Genomic DNA, 13,821 nt, shown 5'->3' with positions numbered 1-13,821 from the left:
ACAGATTACAATTCCATTCTCATTAGATCGTATCCTCCTGTGGCATCGCAGCGATGACAGTAAAACTAAAGAAATAAAGATAAGAGATGTGCAGCTCGGTAGGTCCAGTGTCATCTCGCACTTTATTCGCACTTCAGAGATTTAAGACCACTTGAACCGTATTGCTCCCACTATTTTTTCTTCAGTAGCTTCAAAGTCAGATAAAAGAATTTTTTACACTGAGACATTGTTTATTCTCTTAACATTGTTTTATTTTTTTCTTACGACTATATTGAAATATTCAGAAGACACAGCAGAGAACCGTCTTGTGCATCCTCCTGTTAAATGCTACCCTATAATTGAGCATGAAGTACGTGGCGGAGTATCTTTAAAAAGAAAAAAATCTTGGGATCTTGAGTGGAGCTTTTTTTTAAAAAAAAAACAGAAAATAGATTCACTTACAATTTCTTTCTCTTTGCTTGCATCTTGTCAGTCCTCATATTCTCTCTCCAGGAGATATATTCATTTGGTGGTGAAATGCCTCTCTAACCATGTTTTCCTGTCAGTGTAACACAGTTTCTGTCTCATAAAATATATCATGGCAGGATTTTCAAAAAGGGGATTTAGAAAGAAAACAATACTCACTGTTTTTTCTCTCTTTGGTTTCAGTCGTCCAACATATAAAGCGAAGAGACATCATCCTGAAAAGGGAACTGGGTGAGGGGGCGTTTGGTAAAGTCTTCTTGGCAGAGTGTTACAACCTCAGCCCCACCAAGGACAAGATGCTGGTGGCTGTCAAGGTACATCTTCAGACTCTTTGGTTCTCCTTGTGGGTTGTTGGATGTTTTTATGGTGTTTAATCTATGCATTGGTAGAGATAACTTCTTAATGTGCCCCTGAGCATTTAGAAACCCCTAAAAGGTAATGTCCATTACTCAAGTATATACATTTTATAATTTCACCAATAAAATATTTACATGGTCTTCAAGTGGCTTAGAGGGATCCAGATCAGTGAATGAGGATCTATAAATATGCTAATCAGCTAATATGCTTATAATCTGAGAGACACTCACCACTTGAGTGCAGGAACATAAAAAAAAAAAAAGGTTTACAAGCTTGTTTTCCAGTAAGATTAGCAAAGTATTATATTATATTATATTATATTATATTATATTATATTATATTATATTATATTATATTATATTATAACATGATGTTCATGGCATGCTTTATACTATATCAAATATAGAGTATGTTAGTGTCCTTGAAGCTTGACATCCCTTAAGAATATATAAGAAGATTTTCAAAAAATTGCCTAATTTGCATCCAAAATGTTGCTGCATTTGAATAATACAGTCAAACTAGAGCGGTCCGTGTCTCAGTAAATCATAACACAGTGCCCATTTAGGTGCATAACTGTAACACGTTATAGCAGGATGTTCATTAAAATATGAACTACCACGTGAGGCAGTAACGCTAAAATCAAATGACTCACTTAAAGTAATCTGTCTTGTCATTTGCATTCTATCTTTCCATCTTTACTTGCTATTAGAATACAGCAGCAATGTGTTCTGATGAAGATGTCACATGTATGTACTGAGACAAGAATTGAATGTTATTCTCAGACATATGTTAAAAACTTGGATCTACCCTGACTAGGATGTCCCAGAAAGTAAAGCGTTTTTAACAATCAGAACAGTGAGACAGGAACAGTCTCACTGTTCACAAAATAAATCAAAACAGAAACTGCATTTCTGATCAGCGATATGTAACGTGACAGTCTCTCAGGAAATGGTTCTATGGAAACAATGTGGTAATCATTTTATGGTGTATTGCTTCAGTATTAGTAGTAGTATTAGGCAGTTTCAGATACATCTTTGGGCCTAATTCACATGTGCATGTGTTTTTTTAATAGAAATTTTACTCAGAAGTACTTTCTTTTTTTTTATAACCTGAAATGTTTGTTGGTGTTTTAAAAGTGTATCCCTGTTGGTGAAGTGTAAGAAAGTTGATGTGGTGCCTTTAGGCCCAAATACATCGCCCCGTCAATAATTTATCCCGGGCTGCTGACTCTACACTTTAACTCGTGTTTAAGTAATCTTAGTCTAGTTCCATGTTCAGTTTAGTCATTTATTTTTATAAGTTTGTCATTTGTAGCTGATTTACTAAGTTAAATTCCTAAAATTTGTTACCTAGTGGGTATTGCAGGTCTCGCCTCATCAGTTCATCTTTGTTTGAGCCAGTTGTGCCATAAAGGTCATTACAGTGACATTTGAAGAAGTTAAGTTCTTATCTGTCCAGATCTTTTGCTTGTTGTCAGAACAACCACCAACAACCGACAGTGAAATTAATTCTGACTGGTTAATCGTTGCCTCAAAGGCAGGAAAGCATGTTTTGGTGTTTGAGGCTCCTATTGGAGAATAGTTAGAATAGAGAACATGAGCACAATGGCAATATTTTTATTCTAAAAACAAATTCAAACTTAATATTACGTTAAGTTTTATTTTATGTTTTCTTCTTACATTTCAGTGGAGTAGCAGCTTTGTTACCACCATTAGTTGCAGGTGCAGCAAAGTTATTACTAAACCTGCCGTGCTGATCTGACTTCTAAACATGAATGTATTGTTGTGATGTACTTTTTATATGCATGTCTGTTAACATGGTATTGCTACTAAATGAGTGTTCACTATTTGTTTTGTATAAATACCTTTGAAAGGCCACATACAGACAACCTCTGTCATGGTTTTCGTAACAATATGCTCACCGGTCGGCAGAACTGCGAAAAACCAGCTGCAGTATGACCAGCTGATCCCACAGCTGTGCTGGAGAGATGATCTAATTAGCTCTGTTAAACAACAGCTGATGTTTATCAGCCTGCTAAAAAAATCTTTTCTTTTTCAAGCAGTTCTTTCAGTTTTTCTTAATTTCTCAAAGACAGGCAGAGCCCTGTGTTTACTTCGGCTTCTTAGCATACTTGGTCTTTATATTTTTTATTACTTCATTACTTATTCTCAGTGATATTACTATGAGTTGTTCTTTGTTCTGTAATGTAATTTCTCTATAAGGAAATATAGATCATTGCACATATTAATTTTTTTTTCCTTTTTTTACATGTAAATGCAAGTCATCTGAAATGCCTTTCATTCCAATGGGAATTCCCATAATCCCATAATGTTTTTTCCCCTCCGGAATTTGCTTAATGGATGAGCAAAAAGTCTAACTTTCACAGTGAATTAAGAGACTGCACTATCTGCCAAAGTGGAGGATAAACCAAACAGCGATGATGCTAACAAGCTACTCGCTTGGCAAACTATCTCGACCCTCTTGAGACTTTCTTCAACATATTGGATTAAAACACTTTCTAAATTTTATTGTATAGACATCTCTCTGAATGAATAAATCAAATGGCACAATTGTATGAAAATATACCACTCTCACAAATCCTTCATCCACTACAGAAAGAGGTTAAACAGTATAATTAATTATTTATTTTTATATATTATTTAAACTTTATTTAACCAGGACAAAACAGACTTGTTGAGATTAAAAGTCTATTTTACAAGCAGCAGCACAAAGACCAAGATAAATTTTAATTTTAGTCAACCATAGTAAAAGCAAAAATACACACATAAAACATGAACAAAAATGCTATCAAAGCTCAAAAGTACCAGGCGATCTAAAACAAGTTGTTAAACAAAGCATCAATGGTCAGAATTACTATTTCACCTTAAATGTAAGTATCTTTAAAAGCACGTAGCGAGACCAGCTTCTTCAGTCCCAGATCCTTCTGCAGGTGGTTCCAGGCGACAGGAGCAGCATATTTAAAACCTTATTCCCGCCTGATCTAGGAACAACAGTGTGACGTCACCTGAGATTATACCTAGCTGAGTATAAGTATGCTTGTTGATATAAGGGAAAAACATTTATGGATGAAAACATACAAATGCTTCAGTCTTCTTGTGAACAAGTCAGACCAACACCAGAGTACAAAAGTGAAGATGACTCATCTTTGTCATTTATGATGAATCTAAGAGCATCATGATGGACGGTGATGATACTGTGACTCTGTTTGAAGAGGGGAAAAATTGTGGTGTTTTGTTTAATTTATTTATGTTTTCTTGGGAGGAGGGAAGGGAGTGTGTGAGCTGTAGTGTTACAGTATGTTGTAGAAACTGGGTAGGGCTGTGTAGATTTATACTTCTGCTTACTCCTTTTCAGACATGAAATGTGAAGATGTAAATATTTAATGAAAGAACATGTTTGAAATAAACTTTGAAATGAAATCATTGTTAACAATATCATAGGCATGCAAGCATTATACAAGAAGCAATTATATAAATAGCATCATCATCAAGCACCAATATTAAGGTATCAACCACCACTTTTTGGTTTTTCAGCCTTAAAGGAAATGCAGGATTTAATCCTAAAGTAAAATCCCAGTTTTAGCTCAAGTCGTTTGAATATGTGGTTCAAAGGCAAGGCAACTTTGTTTGTATAGCAACTTTCATGTTCAAGATCAAACAATTTGTGAAAATCAGAAGGGTTTTAAAATTGATTCTGTGACTGACTGGAAGCCAGTGTAAAGATTTTAAAACAGGTGTGATTTGTTCAGATTTCTTATTTCCGGTTTAAACTCTAGCAGCAGCATCTGGATGAGCTGTAGAGGTTTAATGCTCTTTTAGGAAGTCCTGTTAAAAGACCATTACAGTAATTCAGTCTACAGGAGATGAATGCATGGATGAGTTTCTCTTAAAAAGCTGCCGTAATTACAGCTTTGATGTAGCTGTTGATAGTCAGATCTGAGTCTATCTCCAACATACGAACTTGATTTTAAGAGGCCAAGTTTCCAGAATTTTACCAATGCTGACCCTCTTCTCTTTGCTACCAAACAGAATAATCTCAGCTTTGTCTTCATTTAATTGTAGGCAACTCTCCCTCATCCAGGTCTTTATTTGCTCCAGACACTGACACAGTAAGTCTTAGGGGTGCAGTCAGTTGGTGACAGAGAATTGCAGAGATTGGTAATTACAGTGGTTTTGAATTTGAATTTGCGAACATGTATTTAGTTTTGGTTGCATTTATAACCAATTTTAACCCATAAGAACCAGACGTGACATATTTGTCACATACAGTTTCTGAGACATTTTGCTTTAATTTATGGTATAAACTTTGCTTAAAATCCTGTTGAACACAGTATGGTACTTGTCTTTTGTCCCCTAATAAATACCTAGAAGCATAAAACCACATTGTAATATTTTTAAACTATCACATGGTAATAAATGGTGGATACCCCCTCCCAAAAAATGTTAACTGTTTTGTTACATTTTGTTAAAGGGCCAAATAAAGACCTCATATTTAAAAAGATTGACTTTTCTTACCATTTTTAATAAAACCATTGGTTGTACAATATTAAAGGCACTTTGCAACATAGAGAGGCTGGCTATGTGTAGATGCTGAGGTATATATCAATGTTTAGTCTGCAGAAAAATAGAAACCTGGCAATATTCTGTGTGATGCTATCAATATAAACAATGAAAAGGAAAGATCCAAGGACTGACCCCTGAGGTACACTCTTAGAAATTATAAGTGAATCTGAGGATTAACCCTTAGTTTGTACACACTGAGTTCAATGAGGCAGTGTTTGAATCAGCTCAAAAGTTGGCTTCAGTTTCATTAAATGGATCAGAGAAAAGTAGTAACAACTGATATTTACCTTTGTGGCATGCACATTGCAATGTATAAACTATGTATTGTAAAATATCTAGCTTTTAAGACAATCCTAGTTTCAATTTAAGGGTTTGCGGCATTTGCTAAAATTCAAATACCACACAACCAGCAGAAGTTAAATAACGCACAACTCCAACCCGTTGATTAAAAGAGAAAACAGCATATAAGCACGGCTACATGGCTCACTGCAGTTTACTACTGGTGAAGAAAGTCAAGCAACAAAGTCATAACGGAAGTGGACGTTTGTTGCATTGACATATAACTGATCGTTCTCCTTTTTTATCTTTTGGTAGTGGGTGTCCTCAAGTTTACTGGTCTTTGTCCACACTAAAACCGGCCTTACCATCAATCACAAAGACAAGTAACTGCTGTCAAAAAAGAATATTGATGTCTTAGAGATGATGTAAGAGCAACCACAAAGTTAATACTCCAGTGAACCGAAAGATTTGTTTCAGAAAGATTTGAGCCTTTGCAGCTGTTGTCAGTGTGCTGCGGCTCGCTGTGCTATCAATATTAGGTTTCACACGGCAGCTCCCAGTGTGAGAATAAAGATCTGTACGAATGTGAAGCAGGTTGGTTCTGAATAAGAGGCTGCCAACGCAGCATAACTGGTCAGAAAATAAAGCGAGAAAAAAATCACCCCGCCCTTGACAGCAGAAGTTGATGAAATAGTTCAGATGAGGGTCAATGAGGATTCGGCTGTCACCTACTTTGATTTCAGTTTTGAACAGTTTGAACAGTTTTATCAAAAAATGCAACGTCTCCTCTACCGTGACCTCTTTACCACACAATTCTGTGTGCATTTCCTCATGATCATGTATCTGCCAATGATGAAGCAGGAAGGATTTCTCTGAATACACTTAAAGGCCAACAAAAAGAAAATTCATTGCAGCACTCTTTTCTCAATTTATTGTTGTTGAGCACTTTGAAGGTATTGTTTTGGAGGAATGCCCAGACAAAAAAACATTTCCTTAAGCGTGTTTGATTTGGTAATAGAATTTTATGGCCATTTTTCCTGCCCTGTCGTACATCTCAACCACCTCCAGCACTTCACTGAAAAAAGAAGAGCGCATACAAGTAAATGCATTCCTGAGGTCGTTCCATCTGTGTTAATGGGTGCAGCAGGCTGGGAAAGCAGGACTCAAGGCTGAGGAGATCAAGAACAGCAACACTGACTATTTTCCTGCAGCTGATGAAGTGTCAAGAGCCTCTTTTTTTTCCTCTCCAAGAAAGAGTTGGCTGCAATAAAGCAGGTTACGGCTGTTATTTATTTATTTTCTTTTTTGCTCAAGCTGCTGGCTTTAACTGACATCCCATCAATATTTGGTATTTTATTTGCTTCCCACCTCAAAGGCAGGCTCTGTGCTTCATTTTATTACCAGTCAGATCAGGCTTTGGGTGTAGTGGATACCGCTGCACCTTTACTCCCTGAACATTACAGATCCTTTCATTACCAGCCTCAGTACTAATTTGGAAGAATATATAGAAATGAACAAACAGCAAATTACATGATGAAATTCTAGGAGACAAAAAAACTCTTTATCTGGAAACACTATTCTTGCTGCCTGGCAACCTAAAATAAAAATTTAATCTTAATTTAATTTGGTCACAGCAAACATAACTCTTGGACAGCAGAACAAAATTACTGTTTTCAGAAAGAAATAGGACAATGACAGACAATTTATTCATTTCATAGCTGCATTGATGCGTATCTGCAAACATCAGGGCACAGCAAGAGTCAAAGTTGTTCTCCTGGCTAAACGATTGGAGATGTGCGGCCTGTTGCCTGCAGGTCAGCATCTAAATTCTTCCCGTGGCGGCTCATTCTTGTTCCAAACAAGCCTCGCCATTTAGAGATGCTGCCACTCAGTTATCAGCCAAAATCTTTTGGCCTCTGTCAGAGTCCCTCAGGCCTTCAAAGCTGCCCATTTCTGGACCAAATGTACATTTTCCACACAAACTGTTTGCCATGAAATGTCACTGGGTCCTTTAAATGTGTATATCCTTTTAAATTTTATTTAATCATCTTTATCTTTCATTTTATTTATTTTTTTATTCATTCATTCATTTATTTGTATTTTTTATTTATTATTGTGGCAACCAACTAATTAGCCCAAACAACGGATATAAATTTAATGAAATAATTTAAAAGAAGTTATTTTTTCTTTTATTACACCTTATTGATTTAAGACTGAAAGAAATACAATATAAATGTTTGATACAGTAAATACAGTATGTCATAAGAAACACTTATATTTCTTGCTTAAAGCAATGGTCGTAATATTTACATGCCCTGCTTGCACACACTTAGGTTAGATTTAAGTTTTAGTTCTTCTTCTTGAGGAAAAATCTCATACCTACAAATAGTTAATATAACCAAATGATATCCTGGTGGTCATTTACTACTTCTGTGTGATTATTGTACAATATCTCTGTGGAAGCACACATAGAAACAGGGGTTGCTATGGAGAAGGAACAGAAGGCAGAACACAGCAGGTACGCCTCAGTGCTAGCTGAAGTCAGCATCTACCAGAGCATTACAGCCACAGACTCTGAGAGAGGAAAGGTGTCTTCCTAAAACATTAACTGAGCACATATCTGTGATTACTGTTTACTCAGCCTTATTGCAGCGCAGGAGGAACTGTATGTAAAGACCTGAATTTGGTAGTTATATGCACTTAGTCCAGGAACTAAATGAGGCACTGTATGTGCAAATATGGTGATTATGTGCTCATTAAGGTTTGAAAAGTGCCATATAAGTGTTGTCAGTTTGTATTTCTCCTCAGATGTCATTACATGATTGACTTAATGCGAGGGTGGTCGTGATGTTTTGATCATCCTATAGATCTAAATCACTGCCATGTGCGTAGGTGTACACTATGTGAGGATTACCTGGTATCTGAACAGTCAAACACTCATCAGCTGGGAAAATGAGATTGGTCAAACAAACAGTTGCTAACAGATAGCATCATGTTGCTAACGGATGATGGAATAAACAGTAGCATGAGATTAAAATAAAACCTAGCAATTCTTTCATCAAAAGAATATATAACATCCGTGTGGAGTGATAATTCAACAAAAACCAAAGTGATATATCACAGGTTGCTGCCACAAACCTCAATGTTACCCCAGATTTGCTCTTCTTTCAAATAAAAGGCAGACTTTATCGTCTTGGAGACCTGCTGATGTTAGGTAGATAAAGTTAGGCTTGCTCATTGTTTTAGTTTAGCATGCTAATTAGCACCAGAAATAATGTGCTGGGAACCTTTAATGTCAGCAGCAAATGTGATCATAATCCATCAAAGTGTTGTCAGGCCATTTCAGTCAAAGCACATGGTCTATTACTAATGCAAACAACAGAGGGAGCTAATTGGATTAGTGAGCGTGAGCAGTAAAAAGAGGAAAGGCAGAAGCTGCATCTCGGCATGAGTTAATGTTAAACAAGATAGATAGTTGGATAAATAAACAATAAAGCAAAGGGGGAAAAAAATCTAAAATACTTTCCCTGGGTGGAAATAATAAAAAATAGAAATATCATAAACAATGAAGTTTAAAATAAAAATGTTGAATACAATATAGAAATAAATACAACAAAAAATTAAAGTTTTAAATAAGTAAAAATAAAATAAAAGCAAAGAAAAATAATGAATCAAAATAATGCAAAAGAGAAAACATTACATACAGGAGGGGGACAAGGAAGATTGTTAAACGGCTGTAAGAATTTACATATTTATAACCTGAGTTTGTACAGATGAGAATCAGAATAGAGTGTTTAACTGTTACAGCATGGTGAGCGGTTGTACAGTGTTACGGTGGTCGGTAGAAAGGATTTCCTGCAGCATTCTCTCTGACAGCAGAGCTGAATGAGTCTGCTGACAATGAGCTCTGCTGTTCCTGCTTTGGGACACGGAGGTGGTGGGATGTATGGTTCATGACGTAAAACAGTTTGTTCAGTGACCTCTTCTCCCCACTGGTTTCTCCTGGTTCTGTCCAATGAATTTTTCAGTCTTATAACTGACATGATTCATCCTGCTGGCATCATGAGATCCCTGTTGGCTTCTCAAGCCAAGTAATGCAGTGGAATTTAGGGACGGACACAAGGAGGAAAGAGTTGACAATCACTTGAATTTAGCATATACTCATTTCTTTAAAAAAAACAATTAACATTAATAATAATTTGTAATAGGTAAAGGTTTTTTTTTTTTTTAAATAATAATTTAAAATAAAAAAAAGACTGAAACAGGCCATGTTTGCTCATTTATTGTCTTTTTCTCACTGGGTGAACTCACTTTTCATTTTTCTCTTAGACACTTAAAGATCCCAACCTGTCGGCCAGGAAGGACTTCCAGAGGGAAGCGGAGCTGCTGACCAACCTGCAGCACGACCACATTGTTAAATTCTACGGGGTGTGTGTGGATGGAGATCCGCTCATCATGGTGTTTGAATACATGAAGCATGGAGACCTGAACAAATTTCTGAGGTCAGTAATTCACAGAAAGTGTTGTTCATACTCTGTTGTTCTTAGCTTGTTCTCATGAAAACAACACAGCAGTGGGAGAAAACTTAATTACAATGCAAATGTGTGTGAGTGTGCCAGTGGTACTCGGAGCATCACCACTCAGCTTGGTCTTATTAATGGTATGGAAATGTAAAACTTCATTAGCTGTATGAGAAACCTCTAATTTTGATGTCAAACTCCTGTCTGTGATAAAACTTTCAGACCTCCTTGTGGCTTTCTGCATTTGTAAACATGCGCACTTTAGTGCTTTTGTTCCATATTTGTCAGTGTGCAGAGAAAGAAGTGACCTCCGACAAGCCTCAACAGAAGCGACATGAGGCCGTTACAGCGAACGCTTTGGTAATGGAAGACTTCACTGTAGCTGATGTCAGTGAGCTCGAGAGAAGTCAGAGATAGAAGAGTGCTTTTTCAAGTGTGATGACAGCAGCTGCAGCGTGCATGCATGCATGTGTGTGTGTGTGTGTGTGTGTGTGTGTGTGTGGTCTTTCTTGTTTTTGAAATTTGAGCAGTGGATGAAAAGATGACATGTTATGATTGAGTGTGAATGTGTGTGTGTGTGTGTGTCTGTAGACTCAAGAATGTGTGAAGATCTTCTGTTGGGAAATCATTCCTGAAATGAAAGGCAACGTCGCGAATGATGAAATTCTTTCATGGAAGGTGCAAGACGTGGCTGATTCTTGGTCTGCTGGTCCTTCTGGTCACATTTAAAAGATGAGCCGTGCGGGGGAATCAATGGGACTGAATAGAGGATCAGATGTGAGGATCCAACTCAATCGTCAGATAAATGGAGGGCAGTGTGCACTTAATTAGCTACTACTGGATGTCAGTGAAGGGAAAGAAGAGACAAAAGAGACATGCTATGAAAAATCAGTCACCACACACAAGCATTTAAAGCAAAGAAGGTGCACACATCCGAAGTGGCGATGGAAAGACAGGCCGAGGCAGAGCGATAGGCCTGCTCTCCTTCCTGTGTGGCGGCTGCTCTGTAATCACACTGACAAGAGGGTGATGAGAACAGCAGGGACACTTCACAGGAAATGAGTTCTTCATCGACACCCAGAAACCTTCAGACAACCTCTTTGGGCAAAAGTATGACTTGCAGTACCTCAATGAAATTCCACAGACTCACTTTAAATTCCTGACATGTTGAAATACATGAAAGTTTTGCATGAAAAAGGGAAGAAAAAAAAAAAGGGGGGGGGGGGGGGTTGCTATGCTCATATTACAGCCATAGAATTAATCACAATGGTGCAGGCGCATAACAGTTTATCAATGAAATTAAAGCAGTCTGAGTGCTTCCAGGCTATAGTTAATTTGTTAACATTCCTCACATTCACTCTTTATTATGTTAATGATCCTCAATAAGTATAAATAGACACAAATAGTGCAAGCGTAAGGGTTTATTACAGTGGTGCTGTAAGGAGCTTTGGATGACATTATAAAGGAGCAACCCTATTCTGCATCTGTCAAGCTGAGCACACACTGTGCACTCCTACATGCAGCTATTAACAGAGACTTTGGACATTTTAAAAGAAGAAGAATATAACACTGCTGTTTTTTTAGTACTTGTAAGGTTGTTGATACAGCAGCTCTGCTTGGCCTGGTATTAGCAGTAGCGGGTGTTCTTTATATATTTTTTATTTTTTGCATTATCAGTTCAGGCCTTTTTCTAATTGTGTGATGTTAAAAGAGACATATATCATTTTCCAAAGAGCTGATGCAATATCTCAAGGTCTTAATGAAAGATCTGCGACATGGCGTTGTTTCAAATACACAAGTTGGTAAAACCACCATGACAGTTTCCACCATGAATGCGCTCCTAACTTTAACACTGACCTGTCTGATGGCTCGGAGTGATCCCATCCCCTACTCAACCCCTTTTTTCTGTAGGATTTGCCTCAGATCGGAGGTACTTAATAACACTGAAAACAGGTTATTACCATGTGACATTAAATGCAATAAATAGTTGAGCGCTCACACTAGCCCACACAGTAAACACAGCTCAGACGGCCACACACCAAATTCATAAATACTGAACTGGCAGTTCTTTTCTCAAATACAGGATCCTCACTTATAATCTGATAACTATTGAGAGCAAAATCTCTTTGCAAGTGATGTGTTGAACTAGTAATTCCTCCATCACATAAACCCATAGCTTCATCGTCACTTCATCGTTTTAGAGGCCAGCTTAAAAAACTATAGCTTATACGAGCTTTGCTTTAAGGTTGTTTTGATTTGAAGTTAGCGTTGAATGGAGATAAAGATGAGAAAGCTGAACGTAATCAGCAGAAACTTCAGACATCCAAATATATGCTCTTAATCCCAGAAAATGTCCCCTTTAAAAATCCAGTCAACCCAGATGAGCGTTTCATTATTATTCTTTAAAACCTGATCTGAGATGAGATGAGAGATTGCTGTCATTGCTGCCAGCTCATTAAATCAATATGCATTATTCTTTCTAACCCAGAGCCCACGGCCCTGACGCCATGATCCTGGTTGATGGGCAGCCGCTGCAGTCCAATGGAGAGCTGGGTCTTTCCCAGATGTTGCACATCGCCACCCAGATTGCCTCAGGCATGGTCTACCTGGCTTCCCAGCACTTTGTGCACAGAGATCTGGCAACTCGCAATTGCCTGGTGGGCAACGGCCTGCTGGTCAAGATCGGAGACTTCGGCATGTCAAGGGACATCTACAGCAGTGACTACTACAGGGTAAGCCTCAGCAAGCATTGCTGTTCTGCTTGTCATTTGCTATTAAAATAGCCATCCCTGTTGAAATCCCACCCCTTAATTAATTCTACCACAGGCACCTTTTCCTCCACATTGTGTGAAGATATAAAGCTGTCAAATTCCCTCTCCTTTAGCTGTCAACATGCTGCACATTTTAATCTAAGGAATCTAATCCCAAAAAGTAAATTTAGTTCACAGTGCTTAGAACTTGGTCTCTAATTAAGCTTATAACATTTTTTTTAAAAGCCTCCAGGGCTGCAAACAAAAGGGATTGTACTAATGGGTGAATGCTGCTGCTCTTCTGTGTCATTTTGTTTACATGTTTATGTTTTTTTGTTTAGTTTTTTTCATTACGGAGAGTTAACGGTTCTCCCATCCGCATGCAGCTGCAGGCCTTCACACTACGCCTTGTACATTTGTTCGAGGATGGAGCTGCTGCAGCAGTTTGGTGGGATATGAGCCTGCTGAGCCTCCAGCCTGATGCTTACAGGCTTGTTTATATTGCTTCATAATCATGTCTCCTCTACTGTTTAACACGATTAGCAACTATGAATGCCGCAAACCAGGCAGCAAATGCTGGGTGGAAGGATTTAGTATTTTTACAGAACGAATAAGAGAAGTGATGGCTGCTAGAGATCTGGCTGCTTTAAATAGCCTGGTCCTGTGAAATGACTTTCAGTGTGCCTGATAATGCGTTCCCAGCGTGACAGCTGGGCCAGTTCGGACGCTGCTTGGGGCAATGCCAGCAGTAACGGAGTACTCGCCTGCTGTGCGAGCAGCTCTGCACCCATAAAATAATTTGTTCGGAAATTTGAGGGAGATGCATTCTGTGCCTGCTCCATGGCTTCTCCATGTGCACCATCTGTG

At 37.9% G+C, this 13,821-nt stretch overlaps 1 protein-coding gene across 3 annotated transcripts in view; it reads left to right on the top strand.

Moving 5' to 3' along the window:
• The window catches only part of ntrk3b (neurotrophic tyrosine kinase, receptor, type 3b), a 226,373-nt gene that overhangs the window by 187,786 nt on the left and 24,766 nt on the right, over window positions 1–13,821 (top strand). For all 3 annotated transcript variants that reach the window (XM_041985427.1, XM_041985437.1, XM_041985419.1), the window contains 3 exons: window positions 649–779; window positions 10,014–10,186; window positions 12,693–12,936. In XM_041985427.1, the coding sequence (XP_041841361.1) occupies window positions 649–779; window positions 10,014–10,186; window positions 12,693–12,936 (548 nt within the window). The remainder of the gene's footprint in view (window positions 1–648; window positions 780–10,013; window positions 10,187–12,692; window positions 12,937–13,821) is intronic.

This window comes from Melanotaenia boesemani, chromosome 1 (genome assembly GCF_017639745.1).
Source record: "Melanotaenia boesemani isolate fMelBoe1 chromosome 1, fMelBoe1.pri, whole genome shotgun sequence".
Lineage (NCBI taxonomy): Eukaryota > Metazoa > Chordata > Actinopteri > Atheriniformes > Melanotaeniidae > Melanotaenia > Melanotaenia boesemani.
The sequence above is the reverse complement of the archived record's forward strand: the minus strand, read 5'-3'. Positions and strand labels throughout refer to the sequence as shown.